At 39.6% G+C, this 25,508-nt stretch overlaps 2 protein-coding genes across 2 annotated transcripts in view; one reads left to right on the top strand and one right to left on the bottom strand.

Moving 5' to 3' along the window:
• Positions 1-399: 399 nt before the first annotated feature.
• Positions 400-12,415, top strand: LOC115780858 (myosin heavy chain, fast skeletal muscle-like). The gene is made up of 41 exons (XM_030730278.1): positions 400-418; positions 618-670; positions 1,129-1,344; positions 1,756-1,899; positions 1,986-2,142; positions 2,340-2,367; positions 2,464-2,578; positions 2,662-2,754; positions 2,836-2,899; positions 3,003-3,101; positions 3,241-3,344; positions 3,458-3,596; positions 3,687-3,805; positions 3,902-4,051; positions 4,181-4,351; positions 4,658-4,964; positions 5,058-5,131; positions 5,253-5,340; positions 5,443-5,560; positions 5,666-5,789; positions 5,903-6,039; positions 6,141-6,396; positions 6,481-6,723; positions 6,815-6,991; positions 7,079-7,224; positions 7,311-7,401; positions 7,480-7,869; positions 7,959-8,085; positions 8,487-8,605; positions 8,699-8,895; positions 8,975-9,158; positions 9,506-9,671; positions 9,801-9,925; positions 10,246-10,554; positions 10,651-10,854; positions 10,944-11,069; positions 11,165-11,335; positions 11,429-11,533; positions 11,620-11,715; positions 11,825-11,956; positions 12,255-12,415. Exons 3-41 carry the CDS (start codon positions 1,141-1,143, stop codon positions 12,273-12,275), a joined length of 5,820 nt encoding a protein of 1,939 aa, XP_030586138.1. The 5' UTR covers positions 400-418; positions 618-670; positions 1,129-1,140; the 3' UTR covers positions 12,276-12,415.
• An 8,824-nt stretch (positions 12,416-21,239) lies between these two features.
• The window catches only part of cacna2d2b (calcium channel, voltage-dependent, alpha 2/delta subunit 2b), a 42,595-nt gene continuing 38,326 nt past the window's right edge, over positions 21,240-25,508 (bottom strand). Inside the window, exons 32-38 of the mRNA XM_030729168.1 lie at positions 24,989-25,141; positions 24,851-24,903; positions 24,603-24,658; positions 23,894-24,017; positions 23,680-23,789; positions 23,488-23,570; positions 21,240-22,310 (exon numbers count right to left, since the gene is read on the bottom strand). Of these exons, the coding sequence (XP_030585028.1) occupies positions 22,197-22,310; positions 23,488-23,570; positions 23,680-23,789; positions 23,894-24,017; positions 24,603-24,658; positions 24,851-24,903; positions 24,989-25,141 (693 nt within the window). The 3' untranslated portion in view covers positions 21,240-22,196. The remainder of the gene's footprint in view (positions 22,311-23,487; positions 23,571-23,679; positions 23,790-23,893; positions 24,018-24,602; positions 24,659-24,850; positions 24,904-24,988; positions 25,142-25,508) is intronic.

The following is a 25,508-nucleotide window of genomic DNA, read 5'->3' as shown; positions in this document are numbered from 1 at the left end:
ATGAATGACAAGGGAAAACAAAACCACACTAATAACTAACTACTAAAGCTTACACAATCTGGTAATGACACCAGTGAGGATAATTCAATGACTTTTATATGCACTAATTAAACATAATGTGTTACTGGCTCTTAATATTATTTCCCATTTAAATATTTATCATTGAGTAAAACATGCCTCTGTAAGCAAGTTACTCAGAAAATGTAAAATCTAAAAAGTGAAAGGTTAAATGTGTGAAAGTGCCTGTTGATCAGTGACGAAAGATGCCAGAGAACAGACTGGAGGCAAAAATAGTCAGGGAAATAGCGTAAAATGACCTGACCAAATAAAGGAGGTCATTTCTGCTTAGTGAACACTGATCTCTCTATATAAGAAGGAAGGCTGGACACCCCCAAGGACTGCCAAGCCTCCAGTCAAGGTGAGTGAGTTACAGTCTTTTATTAGCAGGAGAAGAGCCAGCAGCTTAATGAACAATGCAGGGCACGATCATTTACTGCCAGACACAGGACAGTTGTGTTTATGCCAGGACTTTACTGAAGACCAAGTTCCTTTTTATTACAGAATAGTTTATTTACAGCTATTAATTTGAAGTATTTGTCTTTTTTTTTCCCCTTCAGAACCCTCACAGGACCGTCAACAGCTTTGTTTTTTTCTGGAGGGAGGGGAAAAGGTAATTGCTTTTTTGCATGAGAGTTTTGTGTTGTCAAAAGACAAAATAGCTAAATGTTCATTTAGCCTCATGTGGGATGGTTGACAAATCAATTAACATAGCTTATGATGTGATTCTCACTTTATTAACATGTCTGCATCATTAAACAGAGAAGAGAATTTGTTATATTTGTTTAGTGTTACTGCCTTTTAACCCTTCCATGTTTTAAGATTCTGGAAGTCTTAGGACCAATAGAGGTTATGCACAGATTGATGTATTTGTTACCAAGTATTTTTAACACAGTCCAGCTAAAGCAGTAATGTAGATTTGTCTCTAGTCTTCACATGAGTGAAACATCCACCACAGCATTAAGATTCTTTTTCCTTGTGCAGCAGCGTTTTACCATCATGATTGCACATTAGAGAAGAAATAATGCCTGGAAGAAATAAAGACTATTGTCTTGTTTTACTTACTTGCAGTAAAGGGTCATCATGAGTGGAGACGCAGAGATGGAGTGCTTTGGCCCGGCGGCCGTTTACCTCCGGAAGCCAGAAAGAGAGCGCATTGAAGCTCAGAACACTCCGTTTGATGCTAAAACAGCATACTTTGTGACGGATGCACATGAAATGTACCTCAAGGGGAAACTTACTAAGAGAGAGGGCGGCAAAGCCACCGTGGAGACTCTGTGTGGAAAGGTGAGAGTGGCCACACTTGAATCTGTGCTGAATGTGCTGAATTAATTTTGAAGTGAAAACTGCTGAAAAAAATTATAATTATTGTAGTGTAAATATAATAGAGTAGAGCTGCATGAGCCTGACTACTAGAGAGCGGGGATTCAAATATTTGAGTGCAACAGCTGCATGTACTGATGCTGGTGTGCCCTCATTCAACACTGAATGAAGACCTGTGATTGTATTTATACTGTTATTAAAAAGTAACTAAAAGTAAAGCACAAACTCATTTCCAGCTAAAGCAAGTCAGCATAGCAGTAAATTAATTTTTGGATAAGGGAAAAGCTAAACTGACTGTCTTTGCTTGTTTAATAACTTTAATAAGTGAAGGCCACTTCAGTTCGCCTACTGATGTCTTTTCTATGTCTGCATTAGACTGCCACTGTGAAAGAAGACGAAGTCTTCCCCATGAACCCTCCAAAGTTTGATAAGATTGAGGACATGGCCATGATGACCCACCTCAGTGAGCCTACTGTGCTGTATAACCTCAAAGAGCGTTATGCAGCATGGATGATCTATGTGAGTTTGTCTTGATCAGAACACCAGTAGATGAAATCTCTGATAACTAGAGGAAGCATGGCTAACAATACTGTCTGACTCCACAGACCTACTCTGGGTTGTTCTGTGTCACTGTGAACCCCTACAAGTGGCTCCCAGTGTATGATGCAGTAGTTGTTGCAGGATACAGGGGCAAAAAGAGAGTTGAGGCTCCACCTCACATCTTCTCCATCTCTGATAATGCCTATCAGTTCATGCTCCAAGGTATGAAACATGTAGCAACACTTAGCATGTGATACCAGGCTCATCTAACAAGAGAGGAACAGTTTATGGTATAACATGTTTTGAACTTCTTATGTAAAACTTTCAACACCATGGATTTACTCATATTACGCACTGATACCAGGTCACCACATTACTGTTAAAATAAATGATGGCCAATATGTTACTCTTTTCCACAGACCGTGAGAATCAGTCCATCCTTATCACGTAAGTTTCTGTTTTCTGTGTATGTGCATGTGTGTGTGTATGTTTGCCCAATACAAGTGTGTTTTCTTGCTAATGAGCTGTTTTTTGTGCCTCAAGTGGAGAATCTGGTGCAGGAAAGACTGTCAACACCAAGCGTGTCATCCAGTACTTTGCAACAATTGCAGTGGCGGGTGGAGGCAAGAAAGCCGAGCCAGTTCCTGGAAAAATGCAGGTAAGTAATGCAATGTACTGTACATTATTTATATGAAAATAAACAAATGCACGAAATACAAACATGTGTCATTTAACTTTTAGGGGTCCCTTGAGGATCAGATCATTGCAGCCAACCCGCTGCTGGAGGCTTACGGTAATGCCAAAACAGTGAGGAATGACAACTCATCCCGATTTGTAAGTGTCTATTGACTAAGCCTTTATAAATAATATATATATAAAAAATATAATTCTAACCCAAATTTGTCTTTAAAAAAGGGTAAATTCATCAGAATCCATTTTGGAACCACGGGGAAGTTAGCCTCAGCAGACATTGAAACATGTAAGGCTAGAAATGATAAAGTAGATAATTTGTTTCTGTACTGTTATCTTATAGACTTGTGGATTCATTTCTTATGCTCATGGTACTTTCCCTTGTTTTATAGATCTGCTGGAGAAGTCTCGAGTGACATTCCAGCTGTCTGCTGAGAGGAGCTACCACATTTTCTATCAGCTCACTACAGGCCACAAACCTGAGCTCATAGGTTAGAGAATAATAATAATAATGAAAACATGTCAGTTTTCCTATAGCAAGTCAATAACAAGCCTTAACTTATGTATATGTACTTTTTCTGTGTATTGTATAGCGTATCATATTTCCATGTATTTTTTGTTTTTCTTCAGAGGCTCTCCTGATCACTACAAATCCATACGACTATCCCATGATCAGTCAGGGTGAAATCACCGTGAAGAGTATCAATGACGTTGAAGAATTCATCGCCACTGATGTAAGAAAAATGATTAAATATCCACCACTATGAAAAAAAAAACACACCTTCCTTTAGGAGTGCATTAAATAAAGAGCTTTGTGTGAATGATGAATGTATTTTAATATATACAGACTGCCATTGACATCCTGGGCTTCACTGCAGAGGAGAAAATGAGCATGTATAAACTGACTGGAGCTGCGATGCAACATGGAAACATGAAGTTCAAGCAGAAGCAGCGGGAAGAGCAGGCTGAGCCTGATGGCACTGAGGGTGTGTTGGACTTTTGTTTATGAAATAGATCCCTGTCTCTACAAACTGAAAACAGTCTTGCTCATTTTGTTCTCGTTTCTTTTCTTTCAGTTGCGGATAAAATCGCATACCTCATGGGCCTGAACTCAGCTGACTTGCTTAAAGCACTGTGCTACCCGAGAGTGAAAGTCGGAAATGAGTTTGTGACCAAGGGTCAGACTGTCCCGCAGGTGAAATATTCTCCTCCATCCTGTTTTACCATTGAAACTGTTCATTTGTTTTGTGTTTTCTCATCCTTAGTTCTTGTTCTGTATCTGTAAAACCAGGTCAACAATTCCGTCATGGCTCTCTGCAAGTCTGTGTATGAGAAAATGTTCTTGTGGATGGTCGTCAGAATCAATGAGATGTTGGACACAAAGCAGCCGAGACAGTTCTTCATCGGAGTGCTTGACATTGCTGGATTTGAAATCTTTGATGTAAGTGAGCTGGAAAGGCCACATATTTATATCTCTGATTTTCTTGATACAAGAAGTAATGCATATGATAGATTTTAATGATAAGTAAGTTATAGGTTTTGATACTATGAGGATTTTTTTTCCCCCCAGTTCAACAGCCTGGAACAGCTGTGCATCAACTTCACCAATGAAAAACTGCAACAGTTTTTCAACCATCACATGTTTGTCCTGGAGCAAGAAGAGTACAAGAAAGAGGGGATTGAATGGGAGTTCATTGATTTTGGCATGGACTTGGCTGCCTGCATTGAGCTTATTGAGAAGGTGAGCTTGCCGGGGTTCTCAAAGTTTTTGATGACCGGGTGCACATTATTGAGGGCCACACAGAAAGATTAAAGAGAAATGCCTCCTAAATCTGTGCTGCTATATCATCGTATGACATGAATTGTGGATGAATGTACAGTATATGAAGTGCACAGCAGTGCAGTCTGTCGTTGTCGTGCTTGCAGGCTTCGTAAAATTTTTACCAAGGGCCACACACTGAGAACACTGTACTACGTATTAATAATGCCAGTAAACAGCATGAAGTCTTGAAATAATTTATTTTAAATAACTATTTCATTATGACAGCCAATGGGCATCTTCTCCATTCTTGAAGAGGAGTGCATTGTCCCCAAGGCAACAGACATGACCTTCAAGAGCAAGCTCTATGACCAGCATGTTGGCAAAAGTGCCCCCTTCCAGAAACCAAAACCTGCCAAAGGCAAAGCTGAGGCCCATTTCTCCCTGGTGCACTATGCTGGCACTGTTGACTACAATGTACTTGGCTGGCTGGAGAAGAACAAAGACCCCCTGAATGACTCTGTGGTGCAGCTCTACCAAAAGTCTTCAACAAAACTGTTGGCTTTCCTGTATGCATCGCATTCCTCTTCAGAAGGTACACAATGTAACACGTCCACAATTATTAGATATTAAAAATTAAATATCATTACTCGCTTTAATCATTTCACTCTAACTGTTTCACTGACAGGTGAGGGTGGTGGTGGCAAGAAAGGTGGCAAGAAGAAGGGTGGCTCCTTCCAGACAGTGTCTGCATTGTTCAGGGTATAATGTGAAAGAATCAATTACTATATATAAAACTATATACTGAATGTCATTGGTTAAGTGGAAGAAAATGGATGGATGGATGATTAATATAATGGATTTTGCTGATTTAATGCTTCAGGAGAATTTGGGCAAGCTGATGACCAACTTGAGGAGCACTCATCCTCACTTTGTGCGCTGCTTGATTCCCAATGAGTCAAAGACACCAGGTACGCGATTAAAAATGTAATCTGTAATGTGCTTTCACTGTTTCACTTTTACATTCTATTACTCTTGTCTAAAGCATGTGTTTATTTAACATCATATCACAGGTCTCATGGAGAACCACCTGGTCATCCACCAGCTGAGGTGTAACGGTGTGCTGGAGGGTATCAGGATCTGCAGGAAAGGTTTCCCCAGCAGAATCCTCTATGGTGACTTCAAGCAGAGGTAGCACCACTAGCATCTTTACTGACACGAAACAGTATTTATTGTATCATTATTATTATCTTAAAGCCACTGCATCTGACTGGATGATTGAACTCTTTACTTCAGATACAAGGTATTGAATGCTAGTGTCATCCCTGAGGGACAATTCATTGACAACAAGAAGGCCTCAGAGAAACTTCTGGGATCCATCAATGTGGACCACTCTCAGTACAAATTTGGCCACACCAAGGTAGAGTGATAAATATTAGTAATAAATAGTAATAAAATGCTGTTTAGAATGACATTTAAGAAATATTGGAAATAGTTAACAACTTAAAAATAATTTGTATTACTGACTTTCAGGTATTCTTCAAAGCTGGTCTGCTGGGAACTCTGGAGGAGATGAGAGATGAGAAGCTGGCTGAGCTGGTCACAATGACTCAGGCTCTCTGCAGAGGCTTCCTCATGAGACGAGAGTTTGTCAAGATGATGGAAAGGAGGTAATCTATCTGTTAATGATATTGTAACAAACATTGTTGACACCTGCTATTTGATTTGTAAAATTAACATTTTAGAACTTGTCTTTTTTCTGTTTTATCAGAGACGCCATTTTCTCCATCCAGTACAACATCCGTTCATTCATGAATGTCAAAACCTGGCCGTGGATGAAGCTGTACTTCAAGATTAAACCTCTGCTGAAGAGCGCAGAGACTGAGAAAGAGATGGCACAAATGAAAGAGAACTTTGAAAAGACCAAAGAGGATCTAGCAAAGGCTCTGGCTAAGAAGAAAGAGCTAGAGGAAAAAATGGTTTCTCTGCTACAGGAGAAGAATGATTTAGTGCTACAAGTGCAGTCTGTGAGTTCAGTCGCTGCACTGCATGCACATGTCTGCTGATTTTCAAATAACTGATCTGATTAACAAACTTGTGTTCACTTTTAGGAAGGTGAAAACCTTGCTGATGCAGAGGAAAGGTGTGAGGGGCTCATCAAAGCAAAAATCCAGCTCGAGGCCAAATTCAAAGAGACGTCTGAGAGACTGGAGGATGAGGAGGAAATGAATGCTGAGCTGACTGCAAAGAAGAGGAAGCTGGAGGATGAGTGCTCTGAGTTGAAGAAAGACATTGATGACTTGGAGCTGACCCTGGCCAAAGTGGAAAAGGAGAAACACGCCACTGAGAACAAGGTTATGCTCCTTCTTTTAACAAGTTACTGTTTTACTGTGTCATTAAAAACCAAACCAAACAAAAACACATATGTAAATTCAACTTTTGTAGGTCAAAAACCTCACAGAGGAACTGGCTGCTCAAGATGAAAGCATTGCAAAATTGACCAAAGAAAAGAAAGCCCTCCAAGAGGCCCATCAGCAGACCCTCGATGATCTGCAGGCAGAGGAAGACAAAGTCAACAGTCTGACGAAGGCCAAGACCAAGCTGGAGCAGCAAGTGGACGATGTAAGGATTTGAAAACACATTTGAAAACCAACAATCCTCTAATACAATACACATTTTAATTCTATGAAACATTTATATCCTTGATAGCTCGAAGGCTCTTTGGAGCAAGAAAAGAAGCTTCGCATGGACCTCGAGCGAGCTAAAAGAAAGCTTGAAGGTGATCTTAAACTGGCCCAGGAATCCATCATGGATCTGGAGAATGACAAGCAGCAATCTGAGGAGAAAATAAAGAAGTAAGAAAGAGAATTAATTGTCTGTTCACATTGAAATAATCTATAAGAAACACTTTAATAAGCCAATGTCCTTTCCTTCCATCTAGGAAGGACTTTGAGGTTAGCCAGCTCCTGAGTAAGATAGAAGATGAGCAGTCTCTGGGAATGCAGTTACAGAAAAAGATCAAAGAACTTCAGGTATAATTAGAAGTATTGCATGTGGCAGCAAAATGTTCAAATATCTTCAGCATTTCACTTAAATCTTTTGTGTTTCAGGCTCGTATTGAGGAGCTGGAGGAGGAGATTGAGGCTGAGCGGGCTGCTCGTGCCAAGGTGGAGAAGCAGAGGTCTGATCTCTCCAGGGAACTTGAGGAGATCAGTGAGAGACTCGAAGAAGCCGGCGGAGCAACTGCAGCTCAGATTGAGATGAACAAGAAGCGCGAGGCCGAGTTTCAGAAATTGAGACGTGATCTCGAAGAGGCAACCCTGCAGCACGAAGCCACCGCTGCAGCGCTCCGCAAGAAGCAGGCTGACAGCGTGGCTGAGCTAGGAGAGCAGATTGATAACCTCCAGAGAGTCAAACAGAAGCTGGAGAAAGAGAAAAGCGAGTATAGGATGGAGATTGATGACCTCTCAAGCAACATGGAGGGTATTGCCAAAGCCAAGGTAGTCAGGGAATAAATTTTGCAAAGTGGAAAATAAACTGCAATTTTATTATTATTTTTGTTTTACTGATAAATGCTTTACTTTGTCAGGGAAACCTTGAGAAAATGTGCAGGACATTAGAGGATCAGCTAAGTGAACTCAAGTCCAAGAATGACGAGAATGTTCGTCAACTGAATGATTTCAGTGCACAAAAAGCACGGCTTCAAACTGAAAATGGTATGAACCTCACTTTATATCTTTTGTATTACTTTGCAAAAATAAGGTGACTGACAAAGGAAACAAGATTCATGATATAACCAATTCAGCTAGAGATGGTGGCAGTGGTACTTATGTTCCCTGAATGATGCAAAATGCAAGCAGCAGCAAAATCTGTAACAGCATTCTTGTTTGTGTTACCTTTTGAAAATTCATACACAGTTTTAAAAGTAAGCTATAGAGCCATGTGTTATTTCTAGTCTCAGTGGGATGCTATGGCAAATTCATAAGTTTCAGGTTCATTAAGGTTGTTAATGTTGTTCTTTAACTGCAACAGTGGGAAATGCATGGGCCATCATTTTATGCTTATTTCCTGTTCTTGTTGCTGTGAAGTATATTAATAACGAAAAATCTTTGCTTAGGTGAATATGCACGTCAGCTTGAGGAGAAAGAAGCTCTTGTGTCTCAGCTGACCAGGGGCAAACTGGCCTACACTCAGCAAATTGAGGAGCTTAAGAGGCACATAGAGGAAGAAGTCAAGGTAACAGCATTTGAAAACTGTGGTATATTCCAGAAGAAAAGGCCAAAAAATGTTAAGCTTCAAATACTTTTCTGGTTTTTGTTTGGATTATAGGCCAAGAACGCCCTGGCTCATGCTGTCCAGTCGGCTCGTCACGACTGCGACCTCCTCAGAGAGCAGTATGAGGAGGAGCAGGAGGCCAAAGCTGAGCTGCAGCGTGCAATGTCCAAGGCAAACAGCGAGGTGGCTCAGTGGAGAACCAAATATGAGACTGATGCTATTCAGCGCACTGAGGAGCTTGAGGAAGCAAAGTGAGTCTCCAGCCTTATCTTTTTACTCTTGTTATTATTACTGTACAGCAAGTGTGAAAAAAACGTATATTCTCTACAGGAAAAAGCTTGCCCAGCGTCTTCAGGATGCAGAGGAGTCCATCGAGGCCGTGAATGCAAAATGTGCCTCTCTGGAGAAGACTAAGCAGAGACTGCAGGGTGAAGTGGAGGACCTGATGATCGATGTAGAGAGAGCTAATTCTCTGGCTGCCAACCTTGACAAGAAGCAGAGAAACTTTGACAAGGTACAGTATTTTTGTTTTGTTTTTGTTTTTTTTTGCCAGTGCCAGTTAAATTTAATGAATCTCATTTATATGGCACCAAATCACAGTTAAACAGTTAAAAGTGTGTGTGTGTGTGTGTGGGGGGGGGGGGTGTCTCCTGAATCCAAACTGGGAGCTAATGTGGTACTATGAGATCTTTAAGATATGGTGGAGGCCTGATTAGTCAAGACTGTATGTGAGGAGAAGGATTTTAAATTCAGTTCTAGATTTAACAGGGAGCCAATGAAAAGAAGCCAATACAATACTATAGGCAGCATTTTGGATTGACTTGAGGCAAAAAGAAACTAAATAGTTTGCCATATCTTCAGGTTCTTTCAGAGTGGAAGCAGAAGTATGAGGAAAGCCAGGCAGAGCTGGAGGGGGCTCAGAAGGAGGCTCGTTCTCTCAGCACTGAGCTGTTCAAAATGAAAAACTCTTATGAGGAAGCTCTGGACCACCTGGAGACCCTGAAGAGGGAGAACAAGAACCTGCAACGTAAGACCATCAATCCTGCTCTGACCAGGCACTCTTTGTCAGAAAGATACATTTGCGAAGCATTGTGATTACTTTGTGTAATGTTTAAATCGGCCAGTATGCTTATGTAATAAACATCTGCTTGAACAGAGGAGATATCAGACCTGAGTGAACAACTTGGTGAGACCGGTAAGACCATCCATGAGCTTGAGAAGGGAAAGAAGACAGTGGAAAGTGAGAAGTCAGAAATCCAGACTGCTTTGGAAGAGGCCGAGGTAAAACTAAACTCTACAATTCCTGAGCTAAGTTTAGTCTCTGTAAAAAAGAACATGCAGTGAAAACTGGAATGTAAAACTCTATGCATAATAATAGGTGCAAAACCTAAAACACAACAAAAACAAAAAGTGTACAGCTTGGGCTCTTGACTCTGCTGAAGCTTTGAGGCATTTGAAGCATATCTGTGCGAGACTCAGCCTGCAACAGTATTTGATATGATATATCTGAGCCATTTTTTCTTCTTTCACTAATCACTTAGTTTGTATATTTCTACTAAATTTTCTGTGCTATTGTTGATGTAATTCACACTTGTTCACAGGCTACTCTGGAGCACGAGGAATCCAAGATTCTCCGTGTTCAGCTTGAGCTGACCCAAGTCAAGGGTGAAGTTGATAGAAAACTTGCCGAGAAGGACGAGGAGATTGAACAGATCAAGAGGAACAGCCAAAGAGTGATTGAGTCCATGCAAAGCACTTTGGATGCTGAGGTCAGGAGCAGGAATGATGCCCTGAGAATCAAGAAGAAGATGGAGGGAGATCTGAATGAGATGGAAATTCAGCTGAGTCATGCCAACCGCCAGGCAGCTGAAGCCCAGAAACAGCTGAGGAATGTGCAGGGACAGCTGAAGGTGCATCCACTGAAGGATTTGTGGCAGAGCTTTCTAAAAGAATCTGAGAAGTAGCTTAAAGTGTTTACTAATATCTCTTAATGTTACACATTTCAGGATGCCCAGCTTCATCTTGATGAAGCTATTAGAAGTCATGAAGACATGAAGGAGCAGGTTGCAATGGTGGAGCGCAGGAACAACCTGATGCTGGCTGAGATCGAGGAGCTGAGAGTTGCACTGGAGCAAACAGAGAGAGGCCGCAAGGTTGCTGAACAGGAGCTGGTCGATGCCAGCGAGCGCGTGGGACTGCTGCACTCTCAGGTTGGTTAAGATTTAAACAGTAACATGGCTTTAAAACTTGAAAGTTGAAAATTGGAGTAAGTGATTATTTTTAAACTATTTTTCTTTAGAATACCAGCCTTATCAATACCAAGAAGAAGCTGGAGGCTGACCTTATTCAGATCCAAGGTGAAGTGGAAGATGCTGTCCAGGAGGCCAGAAATGCTGAAGAAAAGGCCAAGAAGGCCATCACTGATGTGAGACATCCTGATGAATGTCTATACAGTAGCTATTTTTCTGCCAACTATATTACTTTAACAGTTACAACAATACAAATTATATCAAATTCTAGGCTGCAATGATGGCAGAAGAGCTGAAGAAAGAGCAGGACACCAGTGCTCATTTGGAGAGGATGAAGAAGAACCTGGAGGTGACAGTGAAGGACCTGCAGCACCGCCTTGATGAAGCTGAGAATCTGGCCATGAAAGGCGGCAAGAAGCAGCTCCAGAAACTGGAGGCTAGGGTAAAGATTTTTCTTTTTCACCAGTGTGATCTCAACCTTTTTTTTTTTTTACATAACCTATTTTTGAACTCTCATACATTGTTCATATTTCAGGTGCGTGAGCTTGAATCTGAAGTTGAAGCTGAGCAAAGACGAGGAGCTGAAGCTGTCAAAGGTGTTCGCAAATATGAGAGGAGAGTGAAGGAGCTTACCTACCAGGTAGGACTTTTCTTCCATTTGATTGATACAGGTATCTCTGGGAAGCCCATATGATTAAATTTGTCATGAATTTCTGTAAACTGCAGACTGAGGAGGACAAGAAGAACATCAGCAGACTTCAGGATCTGGTGGACAAACTGCAGCTGAAAGTGAAGGCCTACAAGAGACAGGCTGAGGAGGCTGTAAGTTAAAATCTTTGACAGTAATGAAATACTTTGCTGTTTATAACAACAGTTTAGTCTCTGTATGTTCAGTGCACAGGGCTTAACTTCACTGTGGCTTCTTATACAGGAGGAGCAGGCCAACACTCACCTGTCCAGGTACAGGAAGGTTCAGCACGAGCTGGAGGAAGCCCAGGAGCGCGCTGACATTGCTGAGTCCCAGGTCAACAAGCTGAGAGCAAAGAGTCGTGAAATTGGAAAAGTAAGCAACACACCTGCTTTTCAAATCTTCTGATTGTGAGGGGCAGCCAATCAGAAGAAAGCCAGCTTAAAGGCTAAAATGGTTTGTTTGAGACAAAGAATGAACTGTGGGGATGCACCAAGGACAGTATAAGATAACTATTATTTTGAATCATGCACAACTAAAACATGGCACTAGAAATGATCACAATAGATCCCTTTGAAGTACAAAATATTTTCTCCAACTTCATAGAAGCAAAGTTTTCCTCTCACAGGTCAAAAGTGGACTGACATTTGTGTTTTTTTTCTGTCCATTTCAGGGAAAGGAAGCTGAAGAATAAGCTGCAACTTCTATGAGAGACAACAATGAAGATCATAAAATATGATTTTTCATTGAATTGCTCTCATTAAATGTTGTTGATTTGGCCAGTCTGCTGTCTTTTAACGTTCCACAATAAAAAATAAAATCCTTCCAATCTGAGTGTCTCCACAGCCTGTGTTGTTATTAATCTAGTCAAGAGAAACAAGACAGAATGCATGTGTGTGGATGAGAGGGAGGCAGCTGTAACAGTGAAGCTGCAAGGAGCAGAGGTAGTGAAGGTGAATGAGTTTAAATATCTGGGGTCAACCATTCAAAGCAACAGACAGAGCACAAGAAGCAAGCACAGGCAGGGTGGAGTGGGTGGAGAGAAGTGTCAGGGGTGATTTGTGACAGAAGGATAGCAGAAGAGTGAAAGGGAAGATTTACAGAATGGTAGTGAGACCTGCAATGATGCATGGGTTGGAGATGGTGACACTAACAAAAAGACAGAAGGCAGAGCTGGAGGTGGCAGAGTTGAAGATGCAAAAATTTTCACTGGGAGTGACCAGAATGGACAGAATTAGAAAAGAGTGTATCAGAGGGACAGCTCAGGTTGAGGGGTTTGGAGACAAAATAAGAGAGGCAAGGCTGTAGCAGTTTTGACATGTGCAGAGGGGGGATAGTGGATATATTGGACAAAGGATGCTGAATATGGAGCTGTCAGGCATGAAGACAAGAGAAAGACCACAGCGGAGATTCATGGAAGCAGTAAAGGAGGACATGCTGAGGGTTGGTGTAACAGAGGATGCTAGAGACAGGGTGAGATACAGGGTGATGATCCACTGTGGTGACCCCTAAAGGGAGCAGTCAAATAAAGAAGAAAGACTGGAATCTGAATCTAAAACACACACAAACAAAAACAATAAACCATCAATATCATGTTTCTACCAAGTTTGAAACTTTCTTAATATTACTCTCTATATCTTAATTGTTCATAGGAAGTTTAATTAGTTGAAAAGTGAGAGAACATTGTGCAAAGAGGAAAACAAGACAGTCTGGGTCCAAACCAGAAGTTTCATTGCTGTGGCTACGCAGTAACAGTGGTTACAATTAAAACGTGTGAAATTACAATAACTTACAATAATGAAATGCATCATCATTGTAATATACCTGCACAGGCTTCCTGTCAATGAGCCTATGGTAACATGTTTATTTTGCACAGCACTGAAAAATATTATTCTTATACACTATATTGCCAAATGTATTCACTCCTTCACACCCATATGAACTTGAGTGACATCCCATTCTTAATCCATAGGGCTTACATATCATGTAGGTTCACTCTTTGCAGCTTTACAGCTTCAACTCTTCTAGGAAGTCTTTCCACAACCCCACACAATAATCCCACACTTCACCAAACTTTACAGTTGACACAATGTAGTCAGATAAGTACTCTTCCCACCAAACCCAGACTCATCCATCAGATTTCCAGATGTAGAAGTGTGATTCATCACTCCAGAGAACACATCTCCACTGCTCCAGTGATGGCGTGCTTTACACCACTGCATCTGACACTTTGCATTGTGCTTGTTGATGTAAGGCTTGGATGCAGCTGCTCAGCCATGGAAACCCATTCCATGAAGCTCTACACACTGTTCTTGAGCTAATCTGAAGGCCACATAAAGTTTGGAGGTCTGTAGTGATTGCCTCTGCAGAAAGTTAGTGACCTCTGCTCTGCGCACTATGCACCTCAGCATCCACTGACCCCGCTCTGTAATTTTACATGGCCTGCCACTTCATGGATGAGTTCCTGTCAGTCAATCACTTCCACTTCATTGTAATACCACTAACAGTTGATGGGAATATTTACTAGCGAGGAAATTTCATGACTGACTCTAAAGGTACATTTTCTTTAGATATTAATAGCTTAAGTTGGGGTGTGTTGCATTCCTACTCTTCATACCAGGAAAGAATACAAATTATTTAGTCAAATCCTCTGGGGCAAGGCAACTATCCAACATGTGCTTCCTCTTTAGGGACACACATTTTCATTAATATAACTTGACAGCTGCCCCCTCCCCATATTTGTCTCAGTGCACCTGTTTGTTTCTGAATACATGGCACCATGTGAGATTCTTTACACCCCTACGTTATTGTCTCTTATAACTACACACAGGGGACAGGCTGGTATTGTATGGGTCTTACTCACCTTACACTTTGTTTTTTGTCCCTTTTTAATACCTATGCTTAAATAACAACGCACACAACTAAACATGGTGTGTTGCAGTAACATTTTTCTCTACATTCTCCACATAACTAAAATCTTTTCAAGCTTGAACTTTGCTCTGAATCCGTTCCAGGTAACTGTATCTATGTTAGTGAAGTGCTGCATTCACCAAAAGGTGCCACCTCAACCACTCAACAGTGTATCATACAATATCTAGATTAAGTTGTTAACTCATTAACATCACAGTAATTTTGACCACATATTTCTAACAGATATAAACACTTTTAAAACAAACATCTACACATTATTTCATGAAGAAAATACATGCCTTCAAGGATTGACTTCAAATGCAACAAGTGTTGATATATAAGCATCTTATCTGTCAGACAAACTGAAAAAGGTGCAGACATATCTGACACTAAAGCAGTTTTTAAGTTTTCATCTTTGGTTAATAGTAATTAGCAGCAGTTTTACCCAGATGAAGTCAAGTTCTGCAGCAAACCAACATCAGTCCACGTCTCCCCTGAACGCTTCATCTGTCCTGCGTCGCTTAACTTCAACTTATGCCCAACAAGCTCATGAGCTCTGCTAGATAAAGCCAACATGTTTTAAATTGACAATAATTCAAACTCCTTTGCCAAAACACTTGATGCACTGACATCATATCTAATTCAGATAGTGTGTTTCTCCTTAAGCCACATAACAAGGCACAATGCCAGCTTGGATAGAAGGTATCACTTTTCCAAACAAGACTACTGAGAGTGGCTGGGCAGGACTGTTGATTTACTGAATCATAGAAGCCAAAACATCCAACAACTTCTATCCAGAGTTTTTGGTGCAAGTGACAGATCACCTTTCCACTAAAGACCTCAGCCTACTGGTTGCTATCCTCTATAAATGACATTAGAAAAAAATGGCCAAGATTAGTTTCCAAGCTGCTTGACTCTTGGATTTCTTTTCTGGTGCTCATCCAGTCCCCCCAAAATTCTTGGACAGAACCTCTCTGCATCAGGTAACAGAAGAACGGCCCACTGGCATGACTGAATTTCTTACACACAGCAGCATCACTACAGTTTACAGTATAAAGAACACGGTATTGTGCCCAGATGTACAGTAGTTACCTTCCTGAGAAACACCTACCTAGTTTGCTGGTTTGGTTCTTTCAGGTGTGTGTTAACACAATGCCACAGGGGAAAGACATCAGCACTGATCTTAGACTAGCAACTGTTGCTGCCCATCAAACAATGTGAAGTCCATCATTCTACAGAGAGCTAAATGCCTGCAAATATCAATGAACTGAAGCAATGCTGTAAAGGAGAGTGGGCAAAAGAAAATTATTCCTTCAGGTTATTCCTGTTAAAGTTTATTCCAGCAGCTACTGAATGATGGGGTGAACTTTCATTTTCACATATACTGCTTCTACGTTTTGGCTTGTTATTATTAAACAATAACAACACCGTGTCATTATCATGTCATGTGTTGTTCATCCGAGGTTGACATGAAATAACTGCAGAACCTGGTGAGGACCAGAAGAGTTTTTATAAATAAAACATTAGAATTGAAAGAGCGTGTGCTTTCTTTTCTTTCTCTACCTAGAAATGTTCTTCTGAAAATGCCAACAACCTGATACCAACAACATGTCTCTAAAAAGATGGGATGGGGCATTAGGGCACATAGCATGGGTAAGTTATAAACTGGTGAAAGCACTATGGATGCTAAACAATGCCTTCATACAGATACATCTCTATTAGGAACATGCCGGTATTACAAAGTGAAAAGTATGAAACACGAGGCGTCTTACTGCTGAGCAGCTGAAATTCCACATCAAGCACAAATGGGAAAATTTGCCTTCAAAACTACAGCACTGGGACTTTTTTAAAGAGGTAATAGAACACAGTGGGAAAGATTTCCATATCCCATTTTTTTAAACATGCTGGCATCACATCCAAAATCAGCAGATTTTTCAGTTTCAGCTGCTTAAGTTGTTTTTACACAACTTTAAATTAACAATGGGATATAAATGATTCGCAAATTACCACATTCTACTTTTAGTAACATATTACAACTTTTACAAATATATGAAACAGGATCATAAAAAGTTGGCATTTGAAGACCTTTGTGGTGCAAAAAAACAAGTTATGACAGTGTGCTGATGAAAGAGGGCCACTGCATGAAAATAATGAGCGAAGAAAAAGTAACCATTCAGAGTTAAAAATATCAATAGCATTTAATCACCAAAGATATAAACATTTAAATATCCACTTTGTAATATGACTGACAAAATCTATACAAAGTTAACCTTCATCTTCAGCTGACTGCTTCACATTGTCTGTACAAAAATGAGGTGGTGTAGGAAACTGGCACAAAGAGAGAAAACTGTCCCAAGTAAACAACGACATCAGCAAAATGAAAAGCAAAGTTACAGCAAAACCATGAACATTCTTCTTGTTTGACACTCAGTAAATTAAAGGACAGAGACGTACAGAATATATAGAGAACTTCTATTTTGCTTTTTTTCTTCTAAACTGTTTCTCATTGCCTGCGCAACCTTCAGACACCTCCAATTCCTTTCTGATCAACACAAATATCATTTACAATACCCAAATAAATAAATTAATAAATAAATGTACATTTAAATAAATTAAAAAACACATATTTCATAAACAAAGCCTATTAATAAAGGGGCGTCCCCACACATGCCGCAGCCTTACTTGTTATACAGCCATTAAATGCATGAGTCATTTCCAAAGTTTTTATATCAGTTTTTGCTGAATAAATGAATAAAGTTCAATCAGGCAGTATGTTGCTCATAATTCTTAACTCCTCTGTGCTTTTACTTTCTGCAAAAGACTTAAACTGCAAACACTAAGTCACTGTAGGCTTCACTGAAGTCAGACTTTCAGCTTAATTCCTTCACAGGCAGCAAAGAGCTCAGCGACCTCCACCTTACCACCTTACCCAAAATATCCACGGTGGGGTACAATCGCACCACCTGCCCGACAGAGCTGAAGAGCCAGATGCAGACAGGAATGTAAAATATCCATCAGACTATGTACACAAATCTGTTCAAAATATCATGCAAATAAATACCAGTAATTTAAAACGAAACTACAACACTGACCTCGACAGTAGTAATATATTGTACTGCAGGGTATAAAGAGTTCGACAAAAGTTCTTTCCTCAAAGTACAACAGTGTTGTTTTAATAATGCAAAATGACCTAAAGTAAATACTGCAGGTCTCAGAGGAACAGCTGCTTTCTGTTTGGGTCTTCTTTTGAAAGCAGCGTTTGAGGTCTTCAATCAATGTTGAGCTTGAATCTGCTTCTCCAGGTCCCCACCATGCTTGGGTACAGCAGAGATGCACAACAGTAGGTATAATGTACATAAACATTCACTCATTTCAGTCACAACTGAAAAGTACACATTTCCAACAGGCATCAAATATAGAATATAGTGTGCTGCAGATGGGACAAAGTAGAAATCTATGAAAATGGACAGTGTCTGTGCCAGGCTGGACCACAGTGTAGAGATAGACGACACACACCAGAAGGGCAGCGGGGTTTGTTTGTGTAGATTTGACAGACGTGTCCATGAGAAGGCAGGAAGGGAGGCTGACTCGCTTCTGTTGTGCGCTTTCACAACTGTGCTCCTTTAAAAATATCTTCTAAGCTCTCGGGGAGCATCTTTTCACATTCCCTGACCGGAAAGTCCTTTCAGAGCTGAACCATGGCGGCCCTTGAAATTCAAGTGCGTCTTTCCCATGGCCTGCTTGATGAATTTCCACATCTAAGATGCAAACGTTCCTGACATCTAAGATGATGAGTGCAACAAGGCACTGCAGGGTGGAACACCAGGCAGACAGAGGGGAATTTTTTTTTTCTTTTTACAAATATGTAAAAAAAAAAAAGCATTTTTAAAAATATCCTGTTAACTCTGCAACCAGATCAAATGATTACAGAAAAAAAAAAAAAAAACACAAAAGAATGAATCACTGTGGAAAACTGATTTCTGGATTTAATCATGCATGCAGCAAATCCTCATGAATCACAGATAACGCCACTTTTGGGCTCCTGTCTTTCACGTTCTTCAAAAGAAATCAAAATATGTTCTTTCCACTGGTACTACCCGGGGATGTTAGAGCTTCACTGAGTAGAATATGACTGTGCAGTGTTTGACAACTGAAAGCTGTTTTTCACATTCATCTGCTGAAGGGGAGGGGGGAGCGTTTCTATGAGCTTAACTTTGATCTGAGAAGAACGAGAGTATAGATTTTGACATCAAAACAAGTTTGGAAGCCAATTATGCTGCAACACAAACTTGAAATCTCCTGTGCACACTCACTGAGAATGAACTATAAAACAAAAAGTAGCTTCATAAATCCTGGATTTAATCTGTAAATAGGTAAGTGCCTTTTTTTAATTTAAAAAAAATCAAATCAAATTTAAGTAATTATTCCAAATCCAGTTTTTTATACACGTAAGTGTCAGTAGGGGATCTTGAGCATAATAAACATCCAGACCTCTGCTTACCTGTCAAACTTATGAAACCCTACAGAGCTACATTTCTTGCTACTGTTGTCAAAGGATTCTTGAATCAAATCTGAGTGCATGATAACACCGAAATGTTCTGCCACAGTGAATCATCGTGTTCAGCGAACTTGACTGGAATTTTGACAGAAGGTCAAAAAGTACAGAAAAACGTGTTCATAACACAGAAAGCTTTTCAGAAGCTACATTCCCCATACAGAAGCATACATATGAGCATAAATTCAGACTTGACTAACATTGGCAATACAAGATACAAAAAAAAAAAAAAACTTCCCATTAATCAAACAGCTGATGTTAAAAACATGTTGGCAATAAACTGACTTCTGCACGCCTTGTGCTAAGAGACTACGCTCACAACGCTGCATGTGACACTGCAAGTATCCAATGATCATCCCACAGCAGTTTTACATGTTTCTAAATATTGTAGTCCACCAAGGATGCACTAATAGTTCACAAAATTTGTTACTGTTTAATAATTTTGTTTGTTGTTCAATTTCACATCAATTTGATGGCATCTTACTTGACCGGAAGCACTTCAAGATCATACCGAGCATCTGTGGAAGAATTAAAAAAAAAAAGAAAAGAAACCCTCAACTTTAACAATTCTGTCTCATAAGCAAGCTGCACGGATGCTTCTTTATTGATATGTCATACTGGCTTTTCTCATCGCTGTTCTCATATACTTTCAGAAAAAATATCTTATGGGGAAAAAAGACGACATTTTTATCTAAATCCTGTCAGAAGTCTGGTTAAAATAGAGGCCAAGAATACTTGATAGAGAAGCCATCCAGGGTCCTGTCATGCATGACCCAATTTGTAGTACTAAAACTGGCTTGGCAAAGATCAGAACTGGATCAAAAGACACTGAAGTGAATGTGGGGTCAAGGCCTGGATCTACCATCATATGAAAACAGCTGTAAGTGCAGCGGCTCCTGATCTGTATGTGCAAAGACATATGCTAGGACTGGACAAGCAAGTACAAACAGGTGCAAGGAATTCATTTCAAGCTAACAGCATGGTTGCCACAAATAACATCTGAGTAAACTACAGGTGAGAGTCTTAAAGTCGCCCAGCAGCAGATTCTGATTTTTATGGAAATTTTCAAGGCAGTGATTGATGTCCATTGATCTGCCATTTAAATGCCTTAGGTTGCTAATCCAAATGGTAACAAAACATTCCTATGCTGTGATACTGTATGGTTGAACATTCTAATGAATTACAGTATATTCAGCTTTTCACTAACATGTTAAAGTTCTGAAAGTTCTAAAAAAAAAAATCTAGGTGTCTATCTGTCTTCAACCAATCATAGAGCTCCTCAGAATAAAAGGCAGTGCATGTGATGGTGTGTACAGCCTTGTACTTTCAGTGATGGAAAGTAACTATTAAGTATTTGACACTACCTGTAAATACAGTGTTGGGTTTCTTATAAGATAAGATAAGATAAACTTTAATGATCCCACCTCAGGGAAACCTGATTATACTTTAACTGAATCAAAAATATATCATGCATCTCAAATGTTCCCTGTGGAGTTTTACATACATGGCTTCACAGAGTATTTGTATACAGTGGGCAGTAACGTGCTACGACACACACCTTTGAACTTGCAAAGGCAGGGAAGAAGACTGCACCGTGCCGTGAGAAAGTTTTTGCCCCCTTCCTGATTTCTTAGCATTTTGCATGTTTGTCATGCTTACATGCTTCAGATCAAACAAATTTTAATATTAGACAAAGGTAACCTGAGTAAATGCAAAATGCAGTCTTTATAATGATTGCATTTATTAAGGGAAAAAAAGCTATTCAAACCTTCTTGACCTTTGGAAAGCTGGCAAAAATATAATAGCTCTCACTGTGTGCTGCACACAGTGAGAGCTATTACCCACAAACGGAGAAAATTTGGAACAGTGCTGAACTGGGTGTGGCTGGCCTACCAAAATTACTCCCAGAGCTCAATCCCTAGGTTTAGGGGGCAGTTACTTTTTCACACAGGGACAGGTAGGTTTTGATAGTTGTTTCCTTTAATAAATGAAATAATCATTTAAAAACTGCATTTTGTATTCAGTCGAGTAAAAATATGTTTGCATTTTACTATTCAAAAAAAAAGAAAGAAAGAAAAGAAATCAGAAAGGGAGCAAATACTGCAGCCACTGTGGAGTCATCCACTGGTGCATGAAATCCATTTCCTTTTTTAATCTTTTTTTTTTTTTTTTTTAGCAAGAAATTACCTTAATTGAATAAGAAGGTGGACTGCTAAGTTATCAGCCAATCCAAGCAAGCTAAGCTTAACCTGTAAAGACAGTTTTTGCAAATGTTTTACAAGAAAAGAAATCAGCACCAACTGTCACCAGAAATTAAGTAAAACCCCACAGGCACCTTCAGTCCTCCAATCGCTCTATATTACAGAAGACAAGATTGCACTTTTCAATCACTACATTTATCAGACAGTTGTAGTCACCTGTTCCTTTTGCACTTTGGTCAACTTTTGTTGTGTTAAATGTGCTATATAAATAAACGTGACTTGACTTGACCTGACCTATTTGGCAGTTTTATACAAATAATCTATAATTATTTTTTTAATGACAGATTATTATAGACCCAAGCAAATATAATATAAAATTAGCTTCGCCACATACTATATTACAATACTGAATACAACGGTAAAAATAATGTAATGATACAATACACTTTAATTACATTAAACTCTTTTTGTTTTAATATTGGATGTTACTTTGTTAAAATTTTGAATTTTACTATTGTAACAGATGTGATTACAACCTCCCCCACCGTATTTACCAGAAAACAAATTTAAAATTTCACCACCACGATCAAACTGCGATCGACATTTGCTGCTGCTGGGTGATTAGCCATCGGCCTGTTGTGGCTGACTCCCTGACTTTTCGCTGTGGCTAAGCCTTTATGCAAAAAATAAATAAAATAAAGATGCAATCTCAGTTTAAATAGCATGCACACTCAACACATTCTAATCATATGTGTTGCACTCAAGCCCTGAAACACCAACAAATGCATTAGCAATAAGGCAAAAGACACTATGAGCTGATCCAGGGTTTTCTTGCCAAGCACTATGCTCTGTGAGCTGTTTGTAGTTCAAAAAAAAGAAGAATTTTACAGTTGCTGTTTGATCTGCTCTTCAGTAGATCCGAGCCTTAACCTGAAGAGATAAAAAAATGTCAGAGCGTTTGCATGTGTGAGAGATGAAAGAGAGGCAGAGTGAGCTGAATGAAGAGGAGCACTCCTATGGAGGACTGCAGCGAATGACCTCGTCCACACTCTGACGTGTTTTCCTGCAAAGAGAGTAAGAAGTGAATCCTTTTTCTCCAGCACAAATGCTCCCGCAGTCGTATATAATGAAAATATGTCTTAATCCTGAATGTGCAATGGGACATTTTCAGATTATTTATTTCCAGGTATGTCAAAGCTAAATTTACAGAAAAATTACAACTCAAAGTAATTAAGTTTTATAAAATTCATCTTATACCTTTTAGCCTTAGCCAGCTGTTGCGGGGGAATTTGATTTTACAGTAGGTCATTTACTATGTAAGAACAATTGAATGGAACACCCACACTCTGTTCTGCTTACTGCTGAATTTTTATTACATTTTTGTCCAACTTACCATAAATACAGTGATTAAAGTCCAGCCTTCATTGGGTGCTTAATGTGCTCAATGAAGGCTGGATAGAACAAAACTCAACTGGAGTTTTGCACACATAGTTGGGATTTCAAGTGTGTAAAAGTGAGTGTGACAGGTAATCTTTGCATGTTTGTGTGGATTATGGCATAAGCAAGCACAGCTCAGGAGACAAAGACAGATTAATGGGGAGGTGTTCTCCTTTCTCTTGTTCACTTTCTCAAAGGTCAACACCTTCTGAACCTCTCTGATATAAATTACTCTTTGAAGTAGACCAAACAAAGAAGAAGCCATTTTATGACTCCAGAGAGCCAGATGACGGGCATCATGTTACTATGTGTTGCCCTGTGATGATCAGCATTTCATTTCAAGGACCTTCCTGCTCCCATCATACAGTGAACTTAATATAGAACAATGAAATATTCCCTGACGTGCACAGACCACGCTCCCACAGACAAAAGTGCCAAAAGAATTCTCTGATCCTACATTAAAATAGCGAGAACAAGGACAAAAGGATTCTCCAGCATGGGAGAGGCCATGCTTTGACACTAATAAACCCTATGTCTTTTATATATATATATATATATATAAAATTTTGACAAATATGCAGATTTATTACTTTCTGTCAAATGGATGGGAAATCTCTATTCAATTAAAATACAAATCTTAAATAGCATACCTATTCTTCTAATATTTGTCACTGAATAGTAGTTTAATTCATCAAATATTGTTTATGTGCCATTACAAATATTTTTTTTGTTCAGAATTTCCTATCACACGATCAGGATTAAGGCACAAACTGATTCCTTTTAACAACAGCACAGCCACTTACTAAGGCACTGTAGTCAAAGCAGGTAGTTGGGCCTTTACGATATCGTGCATTGTTTAATACTTCACATGGATTTTCCTCCTGAACTGTTGGTTGTTGGTTAGGGACGTAACAGCAAATATAACAGCCACAAAAGACATTTTCTACTTCGGCAAAAATGAAAGCATCAGAAGCGTTTGAGAACAGAAAGGATACACTCTGTCCTGACCAGGTTCAGTGTCTCAATTTCACAGGACTTGCAGAGCAGTTTCTCAGCAACCACGAAAAGCAGGTTTGTGTTTTCTATCCTCTTTGCATGGAACAGCCTGTAGAAGACAGTGATGAGTATTTAGCCATCTCCACATGAACAGCAGAGGGCCGAGAGCTCATAAAGACTGCAAACATTTTGCTGACTCTGTAGAAAACACACCGCGAGCAGTTTCCACAGTCCTGCAGCATATTGTAGGAGTTTGTGGTGTTAGTGAAGTAGAACTGGCTATGGATGGTCACACAGCTGCTTTCTTTTGTCTCAAAGCCTTCAACAAGGACATCATCTAAAGAAACAAACACATGTTCAAACTCAGCTGATAACATAACGACATTCTTTTATAAAACATTCAAGTTTTTAAACAAGTGTACGCTTAGTAGTTTGCTGATTCTCACTCAGAACACACTGCTTGTTAACATTACTTAATGAAGAGTAAATATCAAAGTAAAAATACAGTAAAAATCCTGAAAGTTTACTGTGCATCCAATGTGTGTATCCTATTTTATAAAAGAGCAATGATAAATGGAATAGATCTTATATAGCGCTTTTTCTACTCTGAGCACTCAAAGTGCTTTATACAATACATTTGCATTTACCCATTCACACACATTCATACAAGCACTGTTTTTCTATTTCAAAGTGCTTTCCATCTAACATTCACACACATTCACACTCCAACGGTTGCATCGGATAGCAACTTGGGGATCAGTATCTTGCACAAGGATACTTTGGCATGCAGATTGGAGCAGCCAGGAATCAAACCACCATCCTTCCGATTAGTAGATGACCTGCTCTACCGCCTGAACCACAGCCAACCCAATGAATGAATGAAATGAATAGCAATGGATACAACAGTTCACATGCATTTAACCTTGATAGAGCCAGCTGTTATACGCCAGTCCATAAAGAAGCTGCTGAAACACAGACCTGAAAGAGAAGCATGTTAAAGAATGGAAACGTCAATAAATAACAGTAAATGTCTGTCAGAGTGACATTAAAACACCTAAATATAACTGTGCGCCAGTTTCCAAGCATGAAAAATACAAAATTACATTCATGGCTTCATGTGCACAGTCAGTCTATCTGGTGTCAACTGATTTGCGGCAAATAAAGTCTCACCATGCCATTGTTGACGTCCACCAAGCCAAGCTCAAGATATCAGCAATGGACGGCTACAGGAACAGAGCACAGTAAGAAATAAAGCAAACGTCAGACTGTCTAATTATTCAAATTTGACAGCGTCATATTGTCTCGTACCACAAAAATGCCTCTCGGTGCTGAGCCAGTGTGACTGCTGCTGACTGGTTCACACGCAGACTGATATTGGAAAGACTGCCGCCGAGTGAAGATTGAATTATTGTAGAGGGCATACATCAGGGAAGGGTCCACATCACCGAAGAAAAGACCAATCTGTGATTTAAAAAAATTAAAATAGAAAGAAAGATGTGGGAAAACATAAGCATAATGGCTCAACACAGTGGTTTGACAGTTTTATTACCCCTAGCTCCACTACAGAAGCTTTGCATGATTTTTTAAATCTCTACTTATCTCACACTGCCTGTTATACAGCCCCTAAGTTGAGCTTCTACCTCTTTTATGTGGCACAAGCCATAGAGAGAGGGGGAGAAAAAAAAAAAAAAAAAAATCAACATATCCCCATTAATAGGTGTACATGTGGGACATAAGTGGAAAACGTCTACTCTAAGAAATGTCAAAAGTGATGTAAATATGAAATGTTATTTTGCTCTGATCATACTGGTTTCTTTTGTATACTGGA

The sequence above is a fragment of the Archocentrus centrarchus genome, chromosome 5, assembly GCF_007364275.1.
Source record: "Archocentrus centrarchus isolate MPI-CPG fArcCen1 chromosome 5, fArcCen1, whole genome shotgun sequence".
NCBI classification, from domain to species: Eukaryota; Metazoa; Chordata; class Actinopteri; order Cichliformes; family Cichlidae; genus Archocentrus; species Archocentrus centrarchus.
This window is presented reverse-complemented; position numbering and strand designations above follow the sequence as displayed.